Raw genomic sequence first — 24,378 nt, 5'->3', positions numbered from 1 at the left:
ATTGTTAGATGTATGGACAAAAACATTGAAGTTGCAACTTAAATGCACCTCAGATTCTTAGCTCTATGCATATGTTGCATGGGTGCTACCATATTCAATTATGTTCAATAAACAACTGTGGAAGACTCGAAAGACCGGGAATGTATTTAGTAACATGTTTTACAAATGGTCCATGATACTATTTGGCTACTAAAACCAAAGCAAATGAAAAACGTAAATTTTTTTGTTTCACTGTTTCCTTCACATTTTCTTTAATATGTCCTCTTTAAAAGAAAAGGGTCTTCTTTGGCAGCTGACAAAATTGACTGCGTACATTTGAAGCTTAATTAGTCATATTATTTTGTTCTGATTACTAATTAAATTTTAAATTTTACACTTCTTAATTAATTCTATTCAATTATTTTAAGATTTTAAAATAAATACTTATGCTTGAAATATTACAATGTTAATTATGCTTACTAATATAAAAATTAACGAATTAATAAAAAATTTATTATATTTAGATATAAAATATATGAAAGAATAAATATATATGTAATTCTTAATAGTAATATTATTAAGTCCATGATAACTATTTTTGCTAATTCATAGTTATTATCTTTTTAATAAACACAATCAACTTCATACATTATTTTTTTACTTGGAAACTTTAAAAATTATTTTTGAAAATAAATTTAAAAAATAAATATTTATTTTTAAAATTTTAAAATAATTAAATAAAATTGTTAAAAATGATAAAATTCAGAATTTAATTTGTAATTAGGCCTATTATTTTGTTTTAGCTGACAGATAGTATGATAAAAGAAGGGGTTTCGTATGCCAGATTTGGTCTATGAATATGGTAGTTGATGTCACAGCTGGAAATAGCTTCATGTTTACTCCCTTGTACTAAGTGTGACTAGGTTATGGTAAAAAGACTTACCATAAAAATGGGAAAGGTAAGTAAAAGACAAGTTCTAGTACTTTTTTTATCACATTGTTTTCCGATCAACCAATGCAATCAGTGGAAGATATGGATTCCTTTTTCAACTTGGAAATGCTGTTAAAACCAGAACAAGAAAACTCAACTTTGTACTTAATTACCATGAACTGCAGCCTCAACCTGATCCTAACTTAAAAAGCATTATGTATCCCATGAAACACAGTTGTACTACTTTTGAAAATTTCATCCCCAGATCAAGCCAGTTTGTTACAGATCTTGAACAAAATGAGTATTAAAGATTCAATAACTGATATTATGTGGAAAAAACCAATCTCCCAGATCTGGATATTTGAAGCACAGAGAAGAATTAACAAAGAAAAAGAACCATGTGCTATAAATTCACGATTATAGACTCAAAACAACTTTTATGCTTCTAGAAATAGAAATACATTTTAGATCTTTCTTGGCTTTTCATATATTCATAACAAACAACATAAAAAGGAACACACAGCAAAACGATATTGTCTTTATAAAGTGGCATTTCTAGGTCTCAAAGTCATCTCCATCCGTAGACTACTTGAGTGTATGTGTCTTTGATCCACCTAAAGCTTTTTCTCAAAGACCCTTTCATCTTTCCTTCCATAGCATAAACCTTATAGCTTGCAACTCTTTTTTTCCTTTGTAGTTCAGGATCATTAAAACTCCAGTTTTTTGAAGATGACCCGAGATTGCTTTTCCCTTTCTTGATCTTCAGCTCCTTCCCAAACTGACTTGGCTGTACAGTGGTGGAACCTGCATAGCCAACACTGTAAGACCTTAAATCTTGCATGCTAGTTGGTGCTGTTTTGTCTCCATAGTAATCCGCTATCCGCATCCTTCCATCTCTGCAGGACTTGGATCTAAAAACCCCCTCCATTGAAGAAAGAAAGTAGAAAGAAAAACAAGAATCACATATAACAATAAAGATTGAAGGATTCAAGAATTTTAAGGTTAGGTTATAGAGGAGAGAAGAGGACAAGAAAAATCTTGCTTTGGGATTGCTTTGCTATTTGAAGGAGCTCTGGTCATAATTTATTGAAGTGGGACTTATTTCCTTTTGTTTTTGAGGTGGGTGGGAACAGTTCACACCCCTCTAGTTTATGTCCTTTTACCATTTTAAATTATTTGTCTATTCTTTTTCCTTTTTCTTTTAGTGTGTGTAAATGGAGATAGTAGAGGGTGGTGCCATTTTCAACACTCATTAATTCAGCTTTAGAGTTGCATGAGGCTGCTGCTTGAGCTTTGAATGGTCTTCTTGTTGGCCATGTGCCACGTGTGCTTATGAGATTTTATTCTTGAATTTATTGATTATAAATAAATTTCTTATTCTAAAATGATGTTTAAAATAAATATAAATAAATAAAACCATGAACCCATTTCACCATGTTATCCACATATTTAAACTGAAACATGAAAGCGGTGTAGAGATGTGCGCATGCTACATACTTCTTATTTTCTGACATCATTTTTCCTTTTTCTTGTTGCAACTGAATTCCGACAGTGAAGACAATTTAGTGTTCTTTTTATTTGTCAATTGGATAGCTATTGAATCAGAGATTTGCCTGTAACGTTCCATTTTGACAGGTGAAGGGATGTTCATCATATTGTGGCCCTAATTACTAAATTCATTAATCTAGAAGTTTTCAGACATCATGATTTGAAAATTAGCACAATGACAGGTTGAGATAATAATGAAATAAAAATTGTTTGTTTTCTCTTCTTGGTTATATTTGAATATTTGGGTGCCCTATATTTCTACTTCTTCTTAATTAGTCTTTTTGTTTTTTTCTATTCTTTTTCTTAACATAAACTCAAGAATTTTCTTTAGATTTTGCAACTACAGCTAACAAAAGAAAAATACAATAGAAAATAAAACTTACTAAAACTAATACAGTGAGCTCCGCAGCAAGCTAAGAGAAAAGGGACATAAGAAACGACACTGAAATTCAGCCATAGAAAAGCCCATAGCAGCAAACAAGAGCTAAGAAGAACATTTCTACACCAATTCCAACTTTTCTACACAGGGAGAAGCAGCTAACGAGAGCATCTCTGCATCAACTTCAACTTTTAATCTCTAGAAACTTCAACTTTTCTTCTGGAACTAGTCCTCGATAATGTGTAAGATGAACACCGGAAAATAACAGAGTGCAAAGTATCACCGTTAGAATATATGCATAAATGACTAGAAAAGCATTCCTTGTGTTACTGCTCCGAGAAGAGTATCAGAAATAGTAATTTCTGAGTTGTATAGATGCATGGAACACTATACTGTATTGTCCCAAAGCACATAGCAGAATGAATCCATTACCAAAACACAATAACATAAATTTTGACAATATATATTAATCTCTAAGTTTTTGATCATATGATAAACATATATCTTTTATCGTTTAATTTTTTAAAAATATATATTTTATTTTATTTAAAAAAATTGAGATATTTAATGTATACTATTTTTTGTTAAATATATATATGTTTTGTTATTGTTTATATCAAAAGTATGGGAGACATTTTTTTCTTCAATATTTTTACCTTGTAGTAATTTATCTAATTTTTTGAATAATAATATTTTCAACATATTTTTAAATCTTTAAATTAGAAAAATATTTTTTAAATTCATTTTTTTATTTATTCATCTTTCATATCAGAAAATCAAACAAAATGCAATAATATTTCATAAAAATTAATGTGTTTAAATTCATTATCTATAAAAAGTATACTGAATATATACACTTTTTCTTCAAAGTATACTCAATATACACATTTCATATGGAAAATTTAAATCGAGTATTTTTGTAAATAATTTTATCTTAGGGTATTTTTACAAATAAATTTCTGTTTTGGGGTATTTTTGGATATTTTTATTTCAGAAATTTTTACAGGTTTTTTATAATTATTTTATATTTTTATGAAAGAATCCCTTTAATATTTAATATGTATTCATCATATTTTAAAAATAACGCCAAATTAGATATTTATAATTTTTTTCTTAGCTTTTTTAATATTTTAAAATTTTACTAGTATACTACTAGAAAGATTATTTTTAAAATATTTTTAATTAATTATAATATTATATAAATCAATACTATTAATATAATTGATATTACTATTTTATATAATTAAAAATTATTATATAATTAAAAATTTATTAGTAAATATAATATCTAAAATATTATTTTATAAAATTAGAATTATTATGTAATTGAAAAATTAATTTATTAGTTAATATAATATTAAGATATAATTAATATGCTATTTTTAGAATAATTATTATCTAATTATGGAAAAATTATTATTTAATTAAAAAACTAATTTATTATTAACATGTTTTAGAATTAAAATTATTGTTTAATTAGAAATATAATTTATTAATCAATAAATTAATAGAAAAAATCACAAAATTACACATATAAAAAATAAATATACATGTCAAAATAAAAATTCTATGCCAAAAAGGGACATATGTAAAAAAAAGTTAAATCTCAGAAATTTTTATATACATATATATATCTAATAAAATAATTTAATTGATAATTTGCTAATTATTCAAGTATCAGCAACATGAAGGCATGGAGCACAGTGCTGCAAACAGACAGGCCATGATACATGTCCCTGAAATCATATTGTATGAGCTAAATCTTGTTGGATATTTGATTGATCATGCAATAACAACCCTATGGATTGATATCTTCATCCCATTCCTGTACCAGTTTAGAAAGCTTCCGTTGCCTTTCAATCTAATTGCCACAAGTTTGATTCTCTTGTGCTGACAAGTCTCGTTCCTGTAAAAACAAAAAGGAAAGTCTTCCAGCCAAGATTGTGGCTGCCCTAAGAGCCCCCCATAAAAACTTTGAGAGAAAGCTTTGTGCGATGGCATGAATTTGGCCAATATAATTTTCTTTGTAAAGAGTAATATGGTCTGAACTTCAATTTTTGTTGCAGGGGTTATTTCAAATTATGAAATTATGGAAGAATATCGATCTCTTGATTTCAGGAAAGTGAGAATCTGCTTTGGTGAAACACTTTTATGTGGCCAAATAAAAGAGCTCTCTCATATGAGCCAAGGTCGAAAACTAGGGAGCAAGCAGGCATGAATGGTACATTGACAGAATTCTCTTACCAGAGGTGACGTGTCACATGTCCAATCCTTTGATGAGAAAGAGTATTGATTAGCGAGAAAGAAATAATCATATCTGGAAGTGATCATTGTGGTTGACAGGTTGAATTAACAGACCATCAATTACGCTGATGATTTCTTGCACAAATCAAAACAAGAAGATAAAAATATGAACAAGTTAGAAACATTGCATAACTTTCTTTTCAGCCAAACCTTGATAAAATTAAAAATCAGATCGCACAATCGAGGACTCTTCTAAGTTTCTTTTCTTTAAAAATCAAGTATCGATCCATCACAGGCAAACTAAATATTAATATAGAGTGTTGATCCGTAAAAAGATAGCCCCACTTGCTAATAGTGTAATGAGCAATCAGAAAAGCAAAATCAAACTCGAGCCCTGCAATCACCCCTTGTTTTGCATAAGGAACGGACCAGTACGGATGCTGCATGGTTTATAAAGAGCAAAACCAAGAGCAAGAACAAGTAGAGCAAACAGGAAGAACAATTCGACAATCAATTATAGAGCATAAAAAAAAGGGTATATAGTACAAATCCCACCATGCAAAACTTCCCAAGAAAGACTAAAAAAATAATAAATAACAACTAGACAATCTCTTCAGGTTGCAATTTAGAAGGCGCATATGAGATTGAACTGTCAGATATGTCTTCCAAATATCAAATTAAAACACTAAACAAGAAAATAAACAAAATAAACAACCCGTTAAACAGTACTTGCAAAATATGAAACCCTTTCTCAACAAGCACCAAAAATTCTCGTCACAGGAGATCTGCAACATTCGATGGCAGCTCCTCAATGACCACATTATAGAACTTCTGAATGTCAAACAGCATTCTCTCATCATCCCTAGTCACAAAGTTGATGGCAACACCTTTTCTTCCAAACCGTCCACCTCTTCCAATACGATGAAGGTAGTTTTCAGGTTGAGTCGGCAGATCATAGTTTATCACAAGAGAGACTTGCTGCACATCAATACCACGAGCCAAGAGATCAGTGGTGATGAGAACACGTGATGAACCAGAACGGAATTCCCTCATAATAATATCACGAGTATTCTGGTCCATATCTCCATGGGTTGCTGAGACTGTATGGTCACGGCTGCGCATCTTGTCGGTGAGCCAGTCAACCTTGCGCCTTGTGTTGACAAAAATGACACTCTGAGTGATGGCTAGGGTCTCATAGAGATCACAGAGTGTTTCAAGTTTCCATTCTTCCTTCTCAACATTGACATAGAACTGCTTGATACCCTCGAGGGTAAGCTCATCACGCTTAACCAGGATCCTCACAGGCTTGTTCATGAACTTCCTTGTGATTTCAAGAGCTTCGGGAGGCATGGTGGCAGAGAACACGCCAACCTGAACTTTTGCTGGCAGCAGCTGGAAAATATCATAGATCTGACACCCAAGAGAACATATTAGAAGCAGCAAAGAACATTTTGTCCATAAAGACCTCCTAAAACTTGACGGAAAAAAGATATAAGGTCTATATACAAACCTGATCCTTAAAACCACGTGAAAGCATTTCATCAGCCTCGTCCAATACAAACATCTTAATGTAATCTGGGCGAAGTGACTGCCTTCTTAACATGTCAAACACACGACCGGGAGTCCCAACAACAACATGAACACCAGCTTGAAGAATCCTCTGATCCTCTCGAACGCTTGTCCCACCGACACAAGCATGAACCTTAACACCAAGATAATCGCCAAGGGCTCGCATAACCTTCTCAATCTGTTGGGCCAATTCTCTGGTTGGGGCCAAGACCAATGCCTGACATTGAACTAGCCCATAATCAAGTTGCTGGAGAATGCCAGAGCAGAAAGTTGCCGTTTTTCCAGTTCCAGACTGGGCCTGCTGAATTACATCAAGACCCTTGCAGAATGGAACAATTCCTCTTTGCTGGATTGCAGAAGGCTTCTCAAAACCTTAAAAAGAAATTCACAAAAAAAAAACAATCAGCAAAATGTTTGATGCTCATACAAGGTTGGGAGCAGTAAAAATGCCAACAAAAATTACCATAAGCATAGATGCCCCTTAGAAGGTTCTCTTGCAATCCCATTGCATCAAAACTGTCGTAAACCTCATCATATGTGGTGAAGAATTCTTGTCCTTCAGTTGAAAGCCTGCAGAGTTCATTGAAAACACGCATTAATGTTGACATAAATCAGCAACATATTAACAACATTACCACCAAGACTACTAGGCATATATTACAAACAAGAAACTTACAATTCACTCATTTTGGCATCATATTGCTTGGCATCAAACTGTGATCCTTCTGGTGCCAAACCTGCCATGACTGCACAAAAAAAAACCAAGAGTTTATATTCAAGCTTAATAGAAGATAAGAGAGGTGTGGCCAAATATGGTTTAAAAAATGAACAAGTAAAGCATGTATAACAATCCTCTTTCCCACATCAATTGCACCAAATAAGAGGGAAAAAGCAAGAATAGTTTTTACCAAAGCCTGAAAGGATTCACCAATTAAAATAATAATAGTAAATGTGTTTGAGCTCTAATATGCGTACTAGAAATGTTCTTCCAATGAATTAACACGAACAAAAAACATCAGCAAGAACATACAAAATTCTCCAACTTGTCCACTCATTAAGACATGGCAGAAAATCAAAAGAAAGAAAATGTCACAGAAGAGCCAAACTTGCAAACCAAACATAAAGGGGAGTACAAGCATTAAACCTCTGTTTCACTATATGGAGAAGACATGCAAGGGGTAGCCAGATATCTGATATCTTAGATACAAATCATTCACCACCAGACGCTGTTTTGCCCACTCCTCCATTTTATTAAATGGAAAAAAAAAGTACACTAAAGCACTGGAAAAACATTTCAACAGAGAAAATGAGATCATAACACCATTGATTAGCAAAATAAACAAAATTTTTAGAATACCAAATACTTGTTTGAAATTACACTACTACACAAATTTAGAAAACTAAAACCTACTGATATGGAGTGTTAGTGTATAATCAAATGTACGAGTGTATAATCAAAAGCTGCAAAAGATATTCCCTTTGTATACATGCTACAACAGTAGTAAGTAATATACAAAGAAACAGGCGAATCCAATATTCCAAATAGATCAGTAACAGTTTAGCTGTCTAAACACTAACAAGCCCGTATGAAATTTTGATCTCTGTAACTCTAAAAGATTTCCCATGTTTTCCATTCCGTAGAATATGGCAGAAATCAAAAGGAACAAATGTCACAAAAGAGCCAAACTTGCAAACCAAACATAAAGAGGACTACAAGCATTAAACTTCTGTTTCACTATATGGAGAAGCATTGCAAGGGGTAACCAGGTATCTGATATTTGAGATTAAACCATTCACCACCAGATACGGCTTTGCCCACTCCTCCAATTTACCAAATTGAGAATCAAGTAGTCTTAATGGATGAGAAAACAACAGAGAGAAATTAAGAAAATGTCACCATCGATTAGCAGAAATTGAACAAATTTTTAAGGGACCTGCTCCACCTTAAAATTACACAGCTGACATATTGAAAAAAACTAGACCTAAACAAGAGTGCTGCATCCAAAGCTGACATGGGGTCTTAATTACAATCAAACTTTTGTGTGACACAAGAGTAGTGGAACGATAGACTAGAAACCATGCCAGATAAAAAATAAATACAAGGCAAATCTAATATTGCAATTAGATCAATAGACATACAGAAAAAGCAAAGTAGCTCTCTGATAACCAACAAGTCTATCAAACAACTTAACATCAACATCAAGAAATATCCCCATCATCTTGCCTTATACCTAAACCGAACTACAGAAACTGTAAATAAATCTAATCCTGCAACATACTAGGTCTCTAATGCTGTCCAATCATGAGAAAACTTAGCCATCAACCCACTAAATCTCCAAGCCTTAACATCTAACTATACCTCATAAGCAAGTTGGCACATCATTAAAAAAGAAAAAACACTAAAAGATCACAACTTTTTCTACATAGTAAAAAAAGAAAAGCAAACAGATCAATACCAGATCCCAAACAAGACAACCACGATAAACCGATAACCAGCATATCAAATCCGCACCAAATCACCCATAAAAATAAAAAAATTTAAAAGAAAGGATAGGATTTCACAAACGAGAACTACCCAGATAGATATTCATAAAGACATGACCATAAAGATTTAACCTTTTTAAAAAATCAAGCACCCATAAATGGATCTCTCTCCATAGCACCAATAACAATAATTAAAAGAACAAAAAAGCAACCAACTTCACACACATATATACACCAAAATAAAATAGAAACAGAGGGATAAGTGGAGAGAGAAAAAAACCTGCTAGTGAGAGAGAGATTGATAGAATGAAGATTTGAGGGCTAATAGGAAGTAGAGAGAGAAAATTAGGGTTTCTAAAATCCCAAACTCCTCGGATCTGCGCCTTGGAGTTTGAAGAGGAAGAGAGTGAGCGCTTGTGACTTGAGATTGTTTATAATGAAAAGTTATTGGGTTAGGTCTTCACTCTACAAAAACCCTTTTGCTCCACTTTTTGTCTGTCTTTCCGGATTTGCCCTTGCTATTTTTTTCCTATTACTACTGCCTTAGGCTTTGTTTGGAAGATTGAGAGAGAAGTTAGTTTTGTGGAAAGAAAATAAACTATTTTGAAAAGGATTGGAATTTGATTAAATTCTTGTGATTATGAAAAAGCAATCTTCTACTTTCTTTTTCATCATATAATTGGATTAAATTTCTAAATATTGCCTGATTATTTAACTCGGATTAAAATTAATTTTACATCATTAAATTAAATTAAACAATAGACTTTTGCTGTTAAATTAATAGTCTAAGACATATATTTAGGATGATGTTTGGTAAAACTGATAATTGAGTACTGAAAAATTAAGTATCAATTTTTAAACACTAAATATAATATTAAAAATTTTAAAAATCGACTTTCATCAGTATATTTAAAAACTGGTGGCTGCATTTGTCTAATCTTATAATATTTATTTTACGATTTAGTCAAAATATTAAAATTATCTAAAATTTAAAGAAAAAATTAAAGACAACATTAATAGAAGTTAGAGAATAAAAATTAATAATGATTTAAGGATATATATTAAACCAACAAAATCAACTAAAATATTTACTGAGATAGAAAAATCATTCTACTAAAAAGTATTGAAGAACCAATAGCCTAAAATTTGAAGTGTATAATTGAAACTCTAAAGTTAGATTCATATAAAATTTCTATTTAAATCTGGTTAGTTGTTTTATAGTTTATTATTTATTTTAATATTATCTGTATAAATATTAGTAATTTTGATTTCTCTTATTTATATTCTAAATTCTAGCCAATGAAAAAAATGACTTAGATATTAATTAGTAAAATATATAAGAATTTATAATGCATTAAACTCAAGATAGAGAATGAAATTTGATTCTTTAAATATGAACATAATTAAATAATTTATTTTATTTTATATTTAAAAAAATAAAAAGGTGCATTAAAATTCTATTTTATAATAAATATTTTTAAATTAAAAATCTAATATATATAAAAGACACATTCGATATGTTTTTAATATTGTCCTATTTTTTATATAAAATATATAATAATTAGACTGGATACATATTCACCTTTTCTTTAAGTTTATTAATTTTTATATTTTTATGAATGGTGAAGCTAAACTTATTAGATGTAAAAGTATAAAGATTTTTAATTATTTTGACTTAAATAGTAAGAAATTAAGAAACAATTAGTAATTTTGAAGAATAATCTATATATATTAATTTATGAGATTTAAAACTTTTTTGACTTGTATACTTAATTTTTGACACACAAAGCTTTTATTTTGATATATATTCTTACTTTTGACACATGAGATTCAAATTTATATATAATTTTATAATTTTATAATTAAATTGAATCATAAGTTACATTCTGATTAAACAATGACTCTAATTTTAAAAACTAGTATATTAATTATATTATAATATTATATTAACTAATACATAATTTTATAATAAAATAATGATACTAATTATATCATAAGAAATAGTATATTAATAAGATAATAATACTAATTTTATCATAAAATAACATATTAATTATATTTTAATATTATATTAATTAATAAATAATTTTGTAATTAGATAATAAATCTAATTCTAAAAATAGCATCTTAAATTAATATTTTAATTATATAATAAATTTTTAATTCTAAAAATAGTAATATCAATTATATTAATATATTAATTTATATAATAATTATAATAAATTAATAAATATTTTTATATTTTATATTAATAAAATTTTAAAACTTTAAGAAATTAAGAATATTTAAAAATTAATATTAAATATTAAAAATTTATTAAATTATATTTTATCAATTTAATTTTATAATCAAAATAATAATAATGGTCGTATAAAGCACATATAAACAACTTGTAATATATATATTTTTAAAAATATCACATATGAGGTTTTTAAAAATAAAAGAGATAATTGTATCCCTTCCGCCAATTTGATTTAATCGTTGATTAAAATATATATATATATATATGCCATGCCAAATATATTACTCAAACTCTTTGTTTTTTTTTTTTTTTGTCCTTCTTGCTAGTAAAATTGTAATTAGAAAAAGAAAGATTAAAAATAGCAAATTAATAAAATGAAGCCTAAGATAAAGAAAACTTGTACCGTGTAATGAAAAGTTTAAACACACAAAAGAACAAAAGAAGATTGCTTTGGGGAGGGAAAAGGTCAATACAAAAAAGACACATATTCTTATGCTTTTCAAAATTACATAAAGAGAGAAAGAGAATTGAAGAAAAGGTAATATATATAACATAGAAGAAGAAAGCATGGCCATAATATTACCTCTTATATGCTTTTATTGTAATCTTATAATATACAGTAATTAATCTGTCGCCACCTGAAGATACTTCAACCCTAAGCAAGAAAATAGAAGGGTAGAATTGGCATAGAATTGATATGCATCACTCAAATTATCTCTTTTTTTCTTTTTCTTTTTCTTTTAATTTTTCTTTGACTGTAATTTAGCCTGATGGTAAGATGCAATACCCTTTGAGAGTGAGTGTCAATTTTAAGAATAATTCTGAAAATACTTTCTATATACATTTTTATTAAATTATAAATACTTTCTTAATACATATGTATATTTTTATAATTATTTAATTTTTAGTTAAATAAAATAAGTAATGAAAGAATATATTATTCCTAAAAAATAAAAGAGAGACTTTCTTTCTTTTTTAAAAGGAGATAAAATGTGATATTTAAGATATTTTAAAAAATAATAATAAATTAGAAAATCTCTTAAAAGTCTAATAATAAAAATAACATAAATTAAAAACTTATTAGAATATTCAAACAAATATCTGAGAAAAAAAATTTGTTAAAAATAATTTTTAAATTAATTAGTTTTTCACTCATGTGCATTCCATGTGATTGTTTGTCTTGTGGTTCATTGTTATTAATAAAACTAGTTTAGCACACGCATTTTGTATAAAATTTTAATTAAACGCTTTATGAATAAATTATATGTTATTTATTTATGAATTAATTGTATAGCCATATTTTAAAACTAAACTCATTATACCTTATATGTTAATTAGATTAGTGATTTTTTTAAAAGTATTATAATTTATAACATAAACTATGTAATTAATAGCGTATATATATTAAATATTTTGTATTGATACTAATTTAATATAAATATAATAACTATTCTAATATAGTATTTAGTTTTTTTCTATAATTAATAAATAAAAAAGTTATTGAAAAGAAAGCTACAATAAATACAGATTTTAAATTTTAATGAGTAAAACTAAATAATAAATAACAATTTAAAAACTCAATAAAACTGAAAAATTCAATTAATTAGCAATGGATTTTGCCTATATAATGGATTTAGCCCAACGGCTGGTATACACGGAGCAAGATTACATACTACAGTTTGCAGTTTCTGCAAATTGAAATGAAAAAGACTCTACAGTAGTGATTTCTCCAATTTCAATATTTAAAAAGCCAAAACAAGGCAAGGGTTTGCGTACCGAAACAGAGAGAAAAAAGATGGCCTCTTTTGGGTCTCTAAAATCTACAATCTACGACAAAGAAGAGAGAAAACAGTAACTTCTAAAACCCCTTTTCCTTTTCTCTTTCTCATCTTCAATGGCAAATTTTTTTTTTTATTAAAGTGCATTTTTTACAGGCAATACCAATCTTATATTCGGGGCCTCAACGCTTATGATCGCCACAAGAAATTCTTGAACGATTACGGTACCTTTTACCTAGTTAAGACTAAAAGATTGCTTTTTTTTTTTTTTTTGCTATGTAATATTTTGAAATGTGGACATACAGGGAATTAAGCAAATAATGAGATTTATATTTGTGGAATCCTGTTTTTTCATGTCCTAAAGAAAATGAGGGATGGTGAACAATCTCTTCTACTAAGATAAGAATGGGGCTACAATCATCCTTACATTTGTTTATATGACTTCCCAAATTGCTAGTTTTCGTGTGCAAGTGTAAGTTTGTTGAATGAATAATTTTAGTGTGTGTAATTTGATTATGCAGTTAGTTTCTATGGGAAAGAAAATTCTACAAATTTAAAGTTGCCGATTAAGACAGATAAGGATACCCTAAGAGAAGGATACAGGTAATAATTTGTTGATTTTGTTACTTATGAAATATTTCATCTGCATAACTATGGGTGTGTATGCTATTTGCTTGTAAACTTAGCTCTTATACTCAGTGTCAGATTAAGAAAAGGGTAAAGATTGAAGTGGTTTTAATTAATCATGGAAATTAATGATGGAAGTTCCTTTTCAATGTGTTGGTCTGTTTGTCATCCTTGTAATCTGATACTTGGAATTCTAGATTAATTACTTCTTTAATGTTTTGAAGGTTCATACGTACTGCGGAAGATGACATGGATACATCCTGGGAGCAAAGGCTAGTGAAGCGTTACTATGATAAGCTTTTCAAAAAGTATCCTTTGTTAAAAGATTATTTGGTTATCTTTGAACTTTTTTCCATACTATTTTTCTGGTTTTAGAAACTAGATTGTTTCTGGGCTGCCACATTTTCGTTGGATATACTCTAAGTCCTGAGAAATTTGTCCATTTCTTTGAACTCTTTTGAAGATATTGTATTGCTGACATGTCACATTACAAGAGTGGCAAGGTATGTGGTTATTCAATGATTAGGTCATCTAATCCAAGTTGCTCACAACATATTTGTTCTTGAGCCAGTTCATCATATACTTTTGGGCTGTTTAATTAAATTAAGCATCTCCAACCACTATGATGTTATTTAAGCTATTTATTATTTGCAATGCTTCTATGGTCTATCATTTTCCTGTCCGGATTGCATTTCGGTGTCATTTTCCTGTTTTGAGAAACTTGAAGAGTAATCTTTATGTGGTAAATCAAAGTGGCATTGGCATATGTGTTTTTCTCATAACAATGTTTGTGCATCTACATATAAATACTCATGATTCCATTATTGGCTTTGATGTCATTAATCTGGAACAACTTATAGAGATTTCAGCAATTTGACTTGGATAACAAATATAAGGTCATCACTTGTTGTCACAAAAAGAAAGGGCTTTTTTAACTTTATTTAGTACACCCTTGTCATTACTCAGAACCTCTGAAGACATGCCAGGTATGAGGAGTATTAGTCAATGGTGTGTAGTCAATGCTACCAAACTAAGCCTTCCTAATAAGGAACAGTTATGTTGTAAGTAACTTTTAATTGAATTCCTGATGTTTTAAAGTTCTTCTTTAGATTGGCTTGAGATGGAGGACAGAGAAGGAAGTTATATCTGGGAAAGGTAATATTTATTGTTTAAAGTTACAATCTGTTGTCAGTTAAGAGATAGTTTGGTGAATGTCTTTTTTTATTCTTTGGCTGATAATCTTTGTTAGACATGCCTAATAGATAAAACAGTTATTTTAGATGTTTCATTATCTATTTGAGCAGCAAGAAGTTTTTTTTTTGGTGATGAAAAATGGTTATTCCAAAAATGCTCTGATTCGATTTCATGGGATAAAATATTGATTATTGTCCGTAAATCAGTAAATGCAAAGAAAGAAACTTGCATGCATTCGTGAAATGACACTGCAAGCATTCATGATGCAACATGAACTTACTGTTATAGAAGATGTTATTGTGCTATTTTTTGTTTCTGAAATTTGCCCATAGTTGGATTGCATTATCGAACCCTTTTTCCTTCTGTTCTTATGGTGAGTATTTTCCTACAAGGAAACATAATTTCATTTGCCAAGTTGTAAAGCAATATAATACCCTTGTGTGTGTTATATTAATTTTTGAATGTGATTGTGGAAAGTGCACGAGAACTTTTGAGTTCTAAAACTTTTGAAGGTTTAACTAGTTTAAGCCCCAAATTCAGAGCCCAAGCTCTCTTCCAAACATGTGTGAAGAACTTATAACAAACAAATTAACAAAGGCACCTTTCCTCAACGAGGAGGAAACCTTGTTTAACCCCTGGTTTTATGGCTGGTGGTTTGTTTATTTTGCACTGCTCCTCCTGCTTCTACTGAATGCTGATTTGTCTGAAATTACAAAAATTTACTTATGATTCCTATCTATCAGGGCAGTTCATATGCGGTAACAAACATTGTGATGACAAAGATGATTTATCAAGCTATGAGGTATGCATTCATACTTTCCGCTATGAAGAACAAGTAGCTTAGCACCATTTTTTTCTGATGTGGGCTTGCTCCTCAGTGGGAATGTCTCTCTCTTTGATTTTACTTTATTCTTGGATTCAGCCTGTAGCATGCCAGTTAAGAATTTGTACAATGCATGACTTGGTTTTGCCATTCATTGATGTTGATACTTCACATGTTTTAGCAACTATCTGCAGGTGAATTTTTCATATTTTGAAGCTGGTGAAAATAAGCAAGCCCTTGTGAAATTGGTAGCTTGTAAAAGGTGACTTGGTATTTCATTTTTATCTATACTAATGTCAACTGTTTTTAGCATCTAAATGAATACATGCACATTAAGGGAGGCGATTGTTATTGTTCTTATTTTATGTTTTTCATTTATTTTTCAAATAAAATGTGTTTGTTAGAATTGTTTTTGTTTTTTATTTTCAAAATCTTTTACATATTGTAAAAAAAAAAAAATCTATTTTCAATAAACCACTAAATATCATTTTTATAATTCTTATTTCCTGGTTTTTCTCTTTAAGTTGTCTCACATTATTTTGTATTTACTAATTCCTTTCATTCCTATTTTCTCTCCACTTTTCCTCCACATTTGATCTTTTTTTTTTTTACTTCTCATCACATTCTTATGTACAATTGAATAAAAATGAACTGTTTCAAGAAAGCAACAATTAGAAAGCATTAAACATTTCTTAATTTTCTATAAATAAAATACAAAAGAAAAAAATGATACCAAACTAACCTGAACTATGAGAGGTGTATATCCTTTTCTTTTTTTCTTTTTGTTGATTGCATTCCTTGACTCTTCTATAGAAGTTGTCTGCATGTTCTAACATTCACATTGCATTGCATCCTTTTTTTGTCACTTTCTTTTGTTAAATGGTTCTGTTAGCTACAGTAATTTTATGCTTTTCTCTTTTCTGCCCATAAGCTAGGTTCCCATTAGTTTTTTTGACTAGAGAAGGCTCCTGCTAGAAGCTCCTCTGAGGCTATCTTATTGAACATAGTAGTGCAAGTTATAAGTTATTTTTTTCAGTGCTTTTTATTTTTTTGAATTTGGCTATTTATGCGGTCAAGGCTCTTTTCTTTTATGAACACAGTTCCGTCCTTTGGGTTTCTTCTTTTTCTATTTTCCAGTTAAAAAAAAAATGAATAGGAGTTCTCTCATCCTTCAGTCATGATTGTGTCCTCTTCAGTTATCAGTACTGTCAGCTTGAAATGTCTTTTGCGCTTTTATACAGTCTTTGATATGGAGTGGAATAGCAGGATGTCATACTGTTTTGGGGGGACACTATAGTAATATAGAATTGCCATTAATACATAATTTCTTGGTGATCTATAATTTACAATTCCTAAGAGGAATGAGAGCATCACAACACAAAAAGACATCTTCACTTTCATTCCCTTAGAGTTGCAATTCCTTATTGTTGGTTTTTTATAGCTGTTTAACTGAAATTCTTTATGTTGATTGATTCTGAATAGATGCGCTGAAAAGCTTAACTACAAAAATAGGAAAGAAAAGCAAAGGTTAGAGAGAAGAGAGAAGGAAGAGATAAAGAGAAAGAGGTATGGACTAGATACTATTTTATTGATAAACCATGCTGTAATGTGTAAAGTGTGATGCCTGTATAGAGGCTAACTAATGGTATACTCTCAGGGAGCGATTAAGTAGTAATGTTGATTCAGATGATGAAAAGAGCAAAAATAAGAGAAAAAAAGGTTTGTGGATCACCACTAATATTTACTTTGATTACATTTTTTGTTTGTAAGTTGACTGTCTTATAATATGGCGGCATACTTATGGTTTTTTTGCTTGAGTCTTTGTGTTCTAAATTCCATTTCTCAAGACTTTTTCTCAGCTTTTTCCATTTATTCGTGTGTGCCATAATTGGAGAGGTGGGTCGCATCAAATAAATGATGTGGCTTTACTTGTGTCAAGTTCTAGCTGCTTTCATCTTCTAAAACTCTACTTTTAATATCTGTTTAGTTAAAGAGGAGATACATGAGATGGCTGTTTGTTACTAAGCGTGAGACGATGAAGCTCCAATTGAGAATATGTTTTGGCCATGAGTAAAATACAATAGCAACTTAGCCCCTGGCAACCTGAGATATTGAATTGCTGCCTGGCCGTTTAAAGCATTACGCTTTTGGTTGAAATCTCTTGTAACCTTAAATGTTTCGCTTACACTTATATGCTTTTTATTTTTCCTTCTCAATAGGTAAAAAGCCTTTGATATCAGAAGATGATCATAAATCTGATAGTGATGAAAACTTCGACGAATATCTGGAGGGAATGTTTCCATAGCTGAGTGTCTGTTGCTCTGTCAGGAGGTTAGTAATCTTATGCCCGCAGCCTGGCAGGGAGATGCCAGTAGAACCAACACGAGCTAACACTTAAATGGTCCTTGAGCAATGGTTTATTTATTTCCCTGTAGATTTTAAGAAATTGTAAAAGATTATATCAGCATAACTGCATTCTTTGGAAGCATATCGCGTGGAATGGATCATGGTTTCCTACATTCCAGATGCTGGGAATATAACAGTGTCATTATAGTTAACTTTCATTTGTTGAACTAGCTATGTTTTTTTCCTTGAAGATGTTCAGAAAGGGCATTATCATGTATGGTATCTGTAGCCTCCTAGTAGTGTAGAGGATCAAGATAGGATTTGATCCAATCCAATCTTTTATTGTAGTTTTTGGGTTCATGGGAGGCCCGACGAACTAGGAAAAAAAACAGGTAAAGCTTACTCGGTATAGTGAAAAGATTAAAATTAAAATTAGAAAATTAGAAAATAACTAATATATATCTTTTACCCTCAAGTTCGTTGTGCACTTGATTTTTATTAAAATAAAGATGGTCAAATTGACGATGACAAAATATCTACACTGATGTCAGGTGACAATTACAGTGTGAATTTCTTTTTTGAAGATTTACAGATAAGAAAGAAGTATGCTAGGTAAAAATTTGAACATACAATATAATATCAAATTAATTATTTGTCGGCTCTACAAAGTTTCATGATTTGTTTTCTTTATTCTAGGGATACTTCATTGTTTGCATCAAAGCACGAAGGTTAAAGTTATATTATAAATAATAGATAATTGCTCAATTAAAAAATAATTTATTACTACAATTGATGGTGGTAAGTATATTGATTATGTTATTTTTGAATTTTTTTGATATACTATTGCAGAAGCATATTCGAGAAATGAAAAGTAGTAAATGTTTTCTCTAACATATCATGATTAATAATTTTTTTTTACATAATTATAAATTTTAAAAGCTATATTCACTTACAATGTTAAAATCCTATCATAGATGGTTTATTTGTACTGTGTATAATATATAATTGATTTGTGATGAAAATAAAGTATAAATATGTTAGTTAATAATAAAAGGGCCAAATTGTAAAAAAAGAAGGGCTAAATATATATTTATGGTGCAAAACTTATATTGATTAATCAGTTTAACACCTAAATTTTTGATTTAATTTAATGAATATTTAATATTTATTTTTTTAAATATCTAAATATCTCAAACTTTCAATTTAATCTAACATACACCTGAATTTTATTTTTTAGTAATATTTAAACACCTTTATACAATACATGTCGAATTGAATGAAGACACGTGTCAAAAAGTGATAAAATATTACAAAAAAATAAGTTTAGGTGTTTGTTGAATTAAATTAAAAGTTAGAGTTTTAATCCTAAAGTTCATAGATACAAATATGTATTTGGTCAAAAAAATCATATACTTAAAAATATCTATCAAAATTTAAGGTGTTTTTGAAAGAGAGAATATCACGATTCAACAATTATTTCTCAATAGAAAAATTTAGTATTTGACTGAAAATTTACCACAATATTAATGTCAAAATCTTAGTTAAGTTAAAATATTAAAATTATTTTAATTCGTTACTTAAATTGATAAAAATAAAAAATATATTCTAAATTTGATAAAAGATTATACGTTATAACGTTTATTTTATATTATACCTTTAAAATTGTTTCACTAAAAATGTCAAGAGGCGACACACTAATAACTGAGAGGTCTTTCATAAGGGCAAGAACTGCATCTGCTCTTTTCGGTGATTCTAAGTTTACTTTTTGAAAAGCTGAGATGGCGGCTTCGAAGGATAATCCAGATGAGTGCACAAGATAGTCTACTGTGAACGAGTCTCAATTAGTTGAGATTTTGGAAGTGAGTACCTTCAGGAGTGGTTCGCTTTGTAGAGAGACAGCTGGTGTTGGTAGCTGCCGTAAGGATCTTATTGAAAAGGGCATTTTGCTGGAAATCTAAGTGAAGGAGATAGCAATATCGTCTAGTGTAAATCTACGGAGATGTTGGACGATTTCCACAATCCATTTCTAAGGACGAGGATGACTGAAATCCTCAAAAAGATTCTCTTATTTGCTGGCTTTTAGAATATTGGAGTTTTGAGCGACTGCTAGTCTAAATGACATGTTAATTTTTTCCATTATACGAAAATGAACTTCTTTCGCCGAGTTTTGAGATTAAGAAAACTTTTCTTGTCACTTTTAAGTCACCGCGAATAGACAAACGACATGTAGTTTTATTTTCTCCCAGACCAAGAGAGTCTTAAGTTTAAATGAAACCCATGAAAAGCTTTATATAGGAGCAAGATTCTCGGAAAGCAAAGCTCCAAGGGCTTCACCTGCAGACATGAGCTACCATCTTATAAGTGAGAAAATTATTCCTTGTCCATGAGAGCAAACATTGTTGTAATTTTCTACTGGGATTTCCATTTCTTTGTTGTTGGTTGAATTTATATGGGTCACCTAAAAGATTCCGAGACCGTATAGATCAAACAAGATAAAACGAGTGGGAAGGGAAGGCACAGATTCACTTAACGTTGAGACACTAATTTGCTGGGATCATGTGATCTTGGAATAGCAACCACAATATGATCAGACTCTAAAGAAGGCCTGCGGCCAACTAACACAAAAAGCACACGTGTCTGCACTAGTGAAGATATTGAGTAAAGAGAGACGTCTTGATGCAATATAAACTTACAATATGGAGTATAGGAAGTAGTTGAAAATAAGTAAACAATTTGCATAACAAGATATATATATTGAAGAAGTCGTGGAAGTTCTGTATCAAGTTGGCTTGATTATCAGTGTCAGAAAGATATGACAAGAAACTTAAACGAATAGAAAATATGCCCAGCAATGGTGCGTTTTACATTTTAGATGAGTCAGCAAGTGAGTGTTGCTGACTCATCTCTTCTTTTTTCTTTCCTTTTTTCCACCTCATTGCCCAGTCAGCAAAAATCACCACAAGTGGTTGCCGAATTATATTTTAGGAAAAAGTAAGATTTTGGTGTTTTTTAAGAAAAAGTTGTAAGTATTAGTTAAAATTATTAAAAGCTTAAAAGTTGGAGAATTTTTAGATAATTAGTCATATATATTATCTATTTTTCTTCGCTACAATGGACGTCGGTAAGAAAATATAAGATATATAGACTTTGATGCAAATGACATTTAATTGGGATAACTTTTAGATTCAATTTCATGAATTAAAATGCGTGTAACTAAATAGTTTATATAATTAGTTAATGCTATTATGAGCGGTTAAAATTATTTATAAGAATCTATAATATTTGTTCATCAAATATATATATTTTCTAATAAATTTAGTATTGGTAGTAGATACTCATAATATACCCATAATATATTCTATACTATTAAATTTATAAATCTGTTTGATTTTAAGTTAAATATACTCTACTTATACTCGAAATAAACTTGATATGAAATCTGTATTTAAATTTTATAGGATTTAAACCAACACAAAATCTTAGAAATCTAAAAATTCAAAACAAATCTTCTTGATAATCCATGAAACAAAGATTTTCAATCTATTTTTTTACGAGATTATAAAAATAATCTCATAGATATATCCTTACTGGTGATTATGTTATTGTTCGAGTTCTTCTTTTTGTTGTTCATTGCTAGTTTTTTATGATTCTACTGTCGTCTTATTGCAATATTAATTGTTGTTTTTTTTTTTTTGTTTCAATGGATTGTCATTTAACGCTATAATCATTGTTTTTGCTACTAATTTTGTATGTTCTTTGCTACGATTAGTTGTGCTGTGATTTTTTATTTTTGAATCGGCATTTTAGAGGAAGAAGCATACGTGTTTCTTTTGCTTATGGGTATAAAAGTTAGAGAGAATCTTTAGATATTTTAGAACAATTACCCTTATTTGAAATTATGGTATTTAATAATCTAAATATTCATGATTTAATTGAAATAGTGAAACTAAGCCTACATCTAAATTTAATTATTGATTTTTCTTATATTTTTAATTATTTAGATTCATATTTTATTTACTTAATCACCTTTATTCTATTTGCTAGCTAGGACTATAAGTAGTAAGGTTAATACTTGATATACAGTCCTCGAGGGAATGATAACTCTTTATACTATAATTCATAATATGTGTGCTTGTGAGTTTTATACATAATAAAAATTTATTATAGAATCAGTATTTAACTAACTTATTAATTAATAAATTAATAAAAAATTAATAAAATTACTGTCAGCACTCATTTTCTAGATCTAGATGTTAAAAGAATTATGAAAAATCCGATGATAAAAATTACTATTTTTCTCGACTCTCGAGAGGTTGAGAACAGTCGAATCTCAATTAGGATTGTAGTAATAGAACTAAAATTATTTTCTGAAATAACTTTGGATTTAATTGATAGAAAAATTAAAGTTTGAGGGGGTGAAATTGCAGATTTTAAAAATTTAGGGAATAAAATGTAAAACTTTTCATAACTTTTGGCTCCCTGAGTCGATTGACTGTAGACAGAGCCGATCTGATTAGCTTTACACAGTCCCGATTAGTCCCCTTCTTAATTCTCGACTTCATTTTACGTATTTTCCGGATTTAAAATGTCAAAATACACCTTTTAAAACTTTTTATTGATAATAATATATTTAGTATTTATCGATAAAACATCCTGATAATTTTAAAATAATACATTTTTAGTTATCAATATTATCAAGCTCTTTAGGGTTCCTACAATCCTTTTTCTATAAATAGAAAGAGAGGCTTTGAGTCTAGGATTAGTAACAGTTAGCAACGATTAGCAATTAAGAGCAATACACAGTAACTAAGAACACCACTGTTTTTGGCTATTTTTATGGAAAGATGAAAAGAGCTTTTTAAAGGTAGTACACACTTTCAAAGATCAAACATACAGACAAATTCCTAAATACTATGGATTCCTACCTCATATTTGATTCTACTTCCTCCTCATCACCTGAGATTCGAGGATCTGTATAATACAGTGGCAACCTTAGGGTTCCTAAATCCAACATCTTCTTTACTCTTTTTTTGCGATTTCATGTTACTAAACATGTCAGGATTCATATATAAATACTTTGATATTGTACATGTTCTATATGCTTAGATATAAGATTTTAGCAATCTTATATGTTTTTTATAATATGCATGCTTGTTGGATTTTGAATCTGATAGCATGCTTGTTCCTAAATTTTGGATCTGATGAGCATATGAGTAGGTTCACATGTTAGGATTGTGTTTGTTCCTAAATTTTGGATCTGATGAGTATATGAGTAGGTTCACATGTTAGGATTGTGTTTGCCTTGATGATAATATGTGTATCTTGAATGATTATAACTAGTTTTATTAGATTCATATGATTAGTTTTAGGAAATTACCATGAAAAGAAGCCTTGTCTATTGTAAGTTTATTTTTTGGTCGTTTTACATTTTCTTACTTTAAAATCAGTTGTTTTATGCCTTATTCCGTGAATTTTACTTGTACTAATCACATGTCATGTGTCTTTATGCATATGAATCCAATTTTAGGCGGTGGAAAACCAAAACCAAAGCAAATTGGCCTACTGCAGAAGTGCAGAGCCAATCGGCTCAGTGCACAACCGATCGGCTGTGTATTGAGCAGACTGGCTCTATAAGGTCACCGAATCGGTTATTCACCTTAAAATCATTATGTTTCCGGATTTCTAAGCCTTAATTATCGTTTTTAGCCTTTTTGAACCTCATGTTGCAATGATTAATTGTAGATTTATAATTGTTGTGCTTATAGAGAATAGTGCGTTAAACAATAAAATTGAAAACAGACTCAAATAAGAAAGTTGATTTTCGGATCCATTTCAAGATGTAGCGAAGCTTTCTTATAGAATCTAGAATCGTCACTGAATTAATAAGAATGTTTGGGAGAATTACTTGGGTGGCGACTCCCTTTCTCTACGCTAGTCTCTATAACTAGTTAGCATGTTGCTCATTAGGTTGAAAAGCCTTACAGTGCCGTAATCGATAAAAATAATTAGGTACGCGGCCGATATCAATACCCACATTACATATAAGTTTGAATTTCATGTATCAAAAATAAATATATATGTCAAAAGAAATAACATATATCAAAAGAAATTTAGATTTCAATATGTATGTATATATGGATTACTTAAACTTTCTACTAATAATAAATAAATAAAATATATCTAAAAAAAATCCAACAATTGCCAAATAAGCAATTAATTAAAAAATTAGACCAA

General features: G+C 29.7%; 3 protein-coding genes across 6 annotated transcripts; 1 reads left to right on the top strand and 2 right to left on the bottom strand.

Annotated features, from left to right (window-relative positions):
- Positions 1-1,289: 1,289 nt before the first annotated feature.
- LOC8284701 lies at positions 1,290-2,160 on the bottom strand. The gene has a single exon (XM_015720623.3). The coding sequence runs from the start codon at positions 1,836-1,838 to the stop codon at positions 1,479-1,481; it is 360 nt and encodes a 119-aa protein (XP_015576109.1). The 5' UTR covers positions 1,839-2,160; the 3' UTR covers positions 1,290-1,478.
- Positions 2,161-5,693: 3,533 nt separating this feature from the next.
- Positions 5,694-9,590, bottom strand: LOC8284700 (eukaryotic initiation factor 4A-14). Of its 2 annotated transcripts, XM_048377862.1 has the most exons (6): positions 9,415-9,569; positions 7,795-7,931; positions 7,327-7,396; positions 7,114-7,220; positions 6,592-7,022; positions 5,694-6,491 (listed from the first exon to the last, which is right to left on the bottom strand). In XM_048377862.1, exons 3-6 carry the CDS (start codon positions 7,392-7,394, stop codon positions 5,856-5,858), a joined length of 1,242 nt encoding a protein of 413 aa, XP_048233819.1. In that variant the 5' UTR covers positions 7,395-7,396; positions 7,795-7,931; positions 9,415-9,569; the 3' UTR covers positions 5,694-5,855. The 2 variants fall into 2 exon arrangements, with proteins under 2 accessions (XP_048233819.1, XP_002521376.1); XM_002521330.3 differs by lacking the exon at positions 7,795-7,931 and having other exon boundaries at positions 9,415-9,590.
- Positions 9,591-12,996: 3,406 nt separating this feature from the next.
- Positions 12,997-18,356, top strand: LOC8284699 (protein FRA10AC1). 3 transcript variants are annotated; one of them, XM_048378269.1, is made up of 11 exons: positions 12,997-13,227; positions 13,311-13,378; positions 13,676-13,757; positions 14,006-14,089; positions 14,727-14,767; positions 14,891-14,936; positions 15,724-15,777; positions 15,980-16,060; positions 17,281-17,364; positions 17,456-17,517; positions 17,786-18,006. In XM_048378269.1, exons 1-11 carry the CDS (start codon positions 13,172-13,174, stop codon positions 17,821-17,823), a joined length of 696 nt encoding a protein of 231 aa, XP_048234226.1. In that variant the 5' UTR covers positions 12,997-13,171; the 3' UTR covers positions 17,824-18,006. The 3 variants fall into 3 exon arrangements, with proteins under 3 accessions (XP_048234226.1, XP_048234225.1, XP_015576139.1); XM_048378268.1 differs by lacking the exon at positions 17,786-18,006 and adding an exon at positions 18,018-18,356 and having other exon boundaries at positions 12,998-13,227; XM_015720653.3 differs by lacking the exons at positions 14,727-14,767; positions 17,786-18,006 and adding exons at positions 14,245-14,284; positions 18,018-18,356 and having other exon boundaries at positions 12,999-13,227; positions 15,719-15,777; positions 15,993-16,060.
- The last annotated feature ends 6,022 nt before the right edge of the window (positions 18,357-24,378 follow it).

This window comes from Ricinus communis, chromosome 8, assembly GCF_019578655.1.
Source record: "Ricinus communis isolate WT05 ecotype wild-type chromosome 8, ASM1957865v1, whole genome shotgun sequence".
In the NCBI taxonomy this organism is placed as follows: Eukaryota; Viridiplantae; Streptophyta; class Magnoliopsida; order Malpighiales; family Euphorbiaceae; genus Ricinus; species Ricinus communis.
The sequence above is the reverse complement of the archived record's forward strand: the minus strand, read 5'-3'. Positions and strand labels throughout refer to the sequence as shown.

Bases quoted from the DNA above. Each gene is read 5' to 3' on its own strand.
- LOC8284701 (XM_015720623.3), bottom strand. From the start codon at position 1,838: ATGGAGGGGGTTTTTAGATCCAAGTCCTGCAGAGATGGAAGGATGCGG.
- LOC8284700 (XM_002521330.3), bottom strand. From the start codon at position 7,394: ATGGCAGGTTTGGCACCAGAAGGATCACAGTTTGATGCCAAGCAATAT. The intron at 7,023-7,113 runs GTAATTTTTGTT...TTTCTTTTTAAG, and splicing joins AAGGGGCATCTATGCTTATG to GTTTTGAGAAGCCTTCTGCA. The intron at 6,492-6,591 runs GTTTGTATATAG...CTTGGGTGTCAG, and splicing joins CACGTGGTTTTAAGGATCAG to ATCTATGATATTTTCCAGCT.
- LOC8284699 (XM_048378268.1), top strand. From the start codon at position 13,172: ATGGCCTCTTTTGGGTCTCTAAAATCTACAATCTACGACAAAGAAGAG. The intron at 14,937-15,723 runs GTAATATTTATT...CTATCAGGGCAG, and splicing joins GGAAGTTATATCTGGGAAAG to TTCATATGCGGTAACAAACA. The intron at 16,061-17,280 runs GTGACTTGGTAT...GATTCTGAATAG, and splicing joins AAATTGGTAGCTTGTAAAAG to ATGCGCTGAAAAGCTTAACT.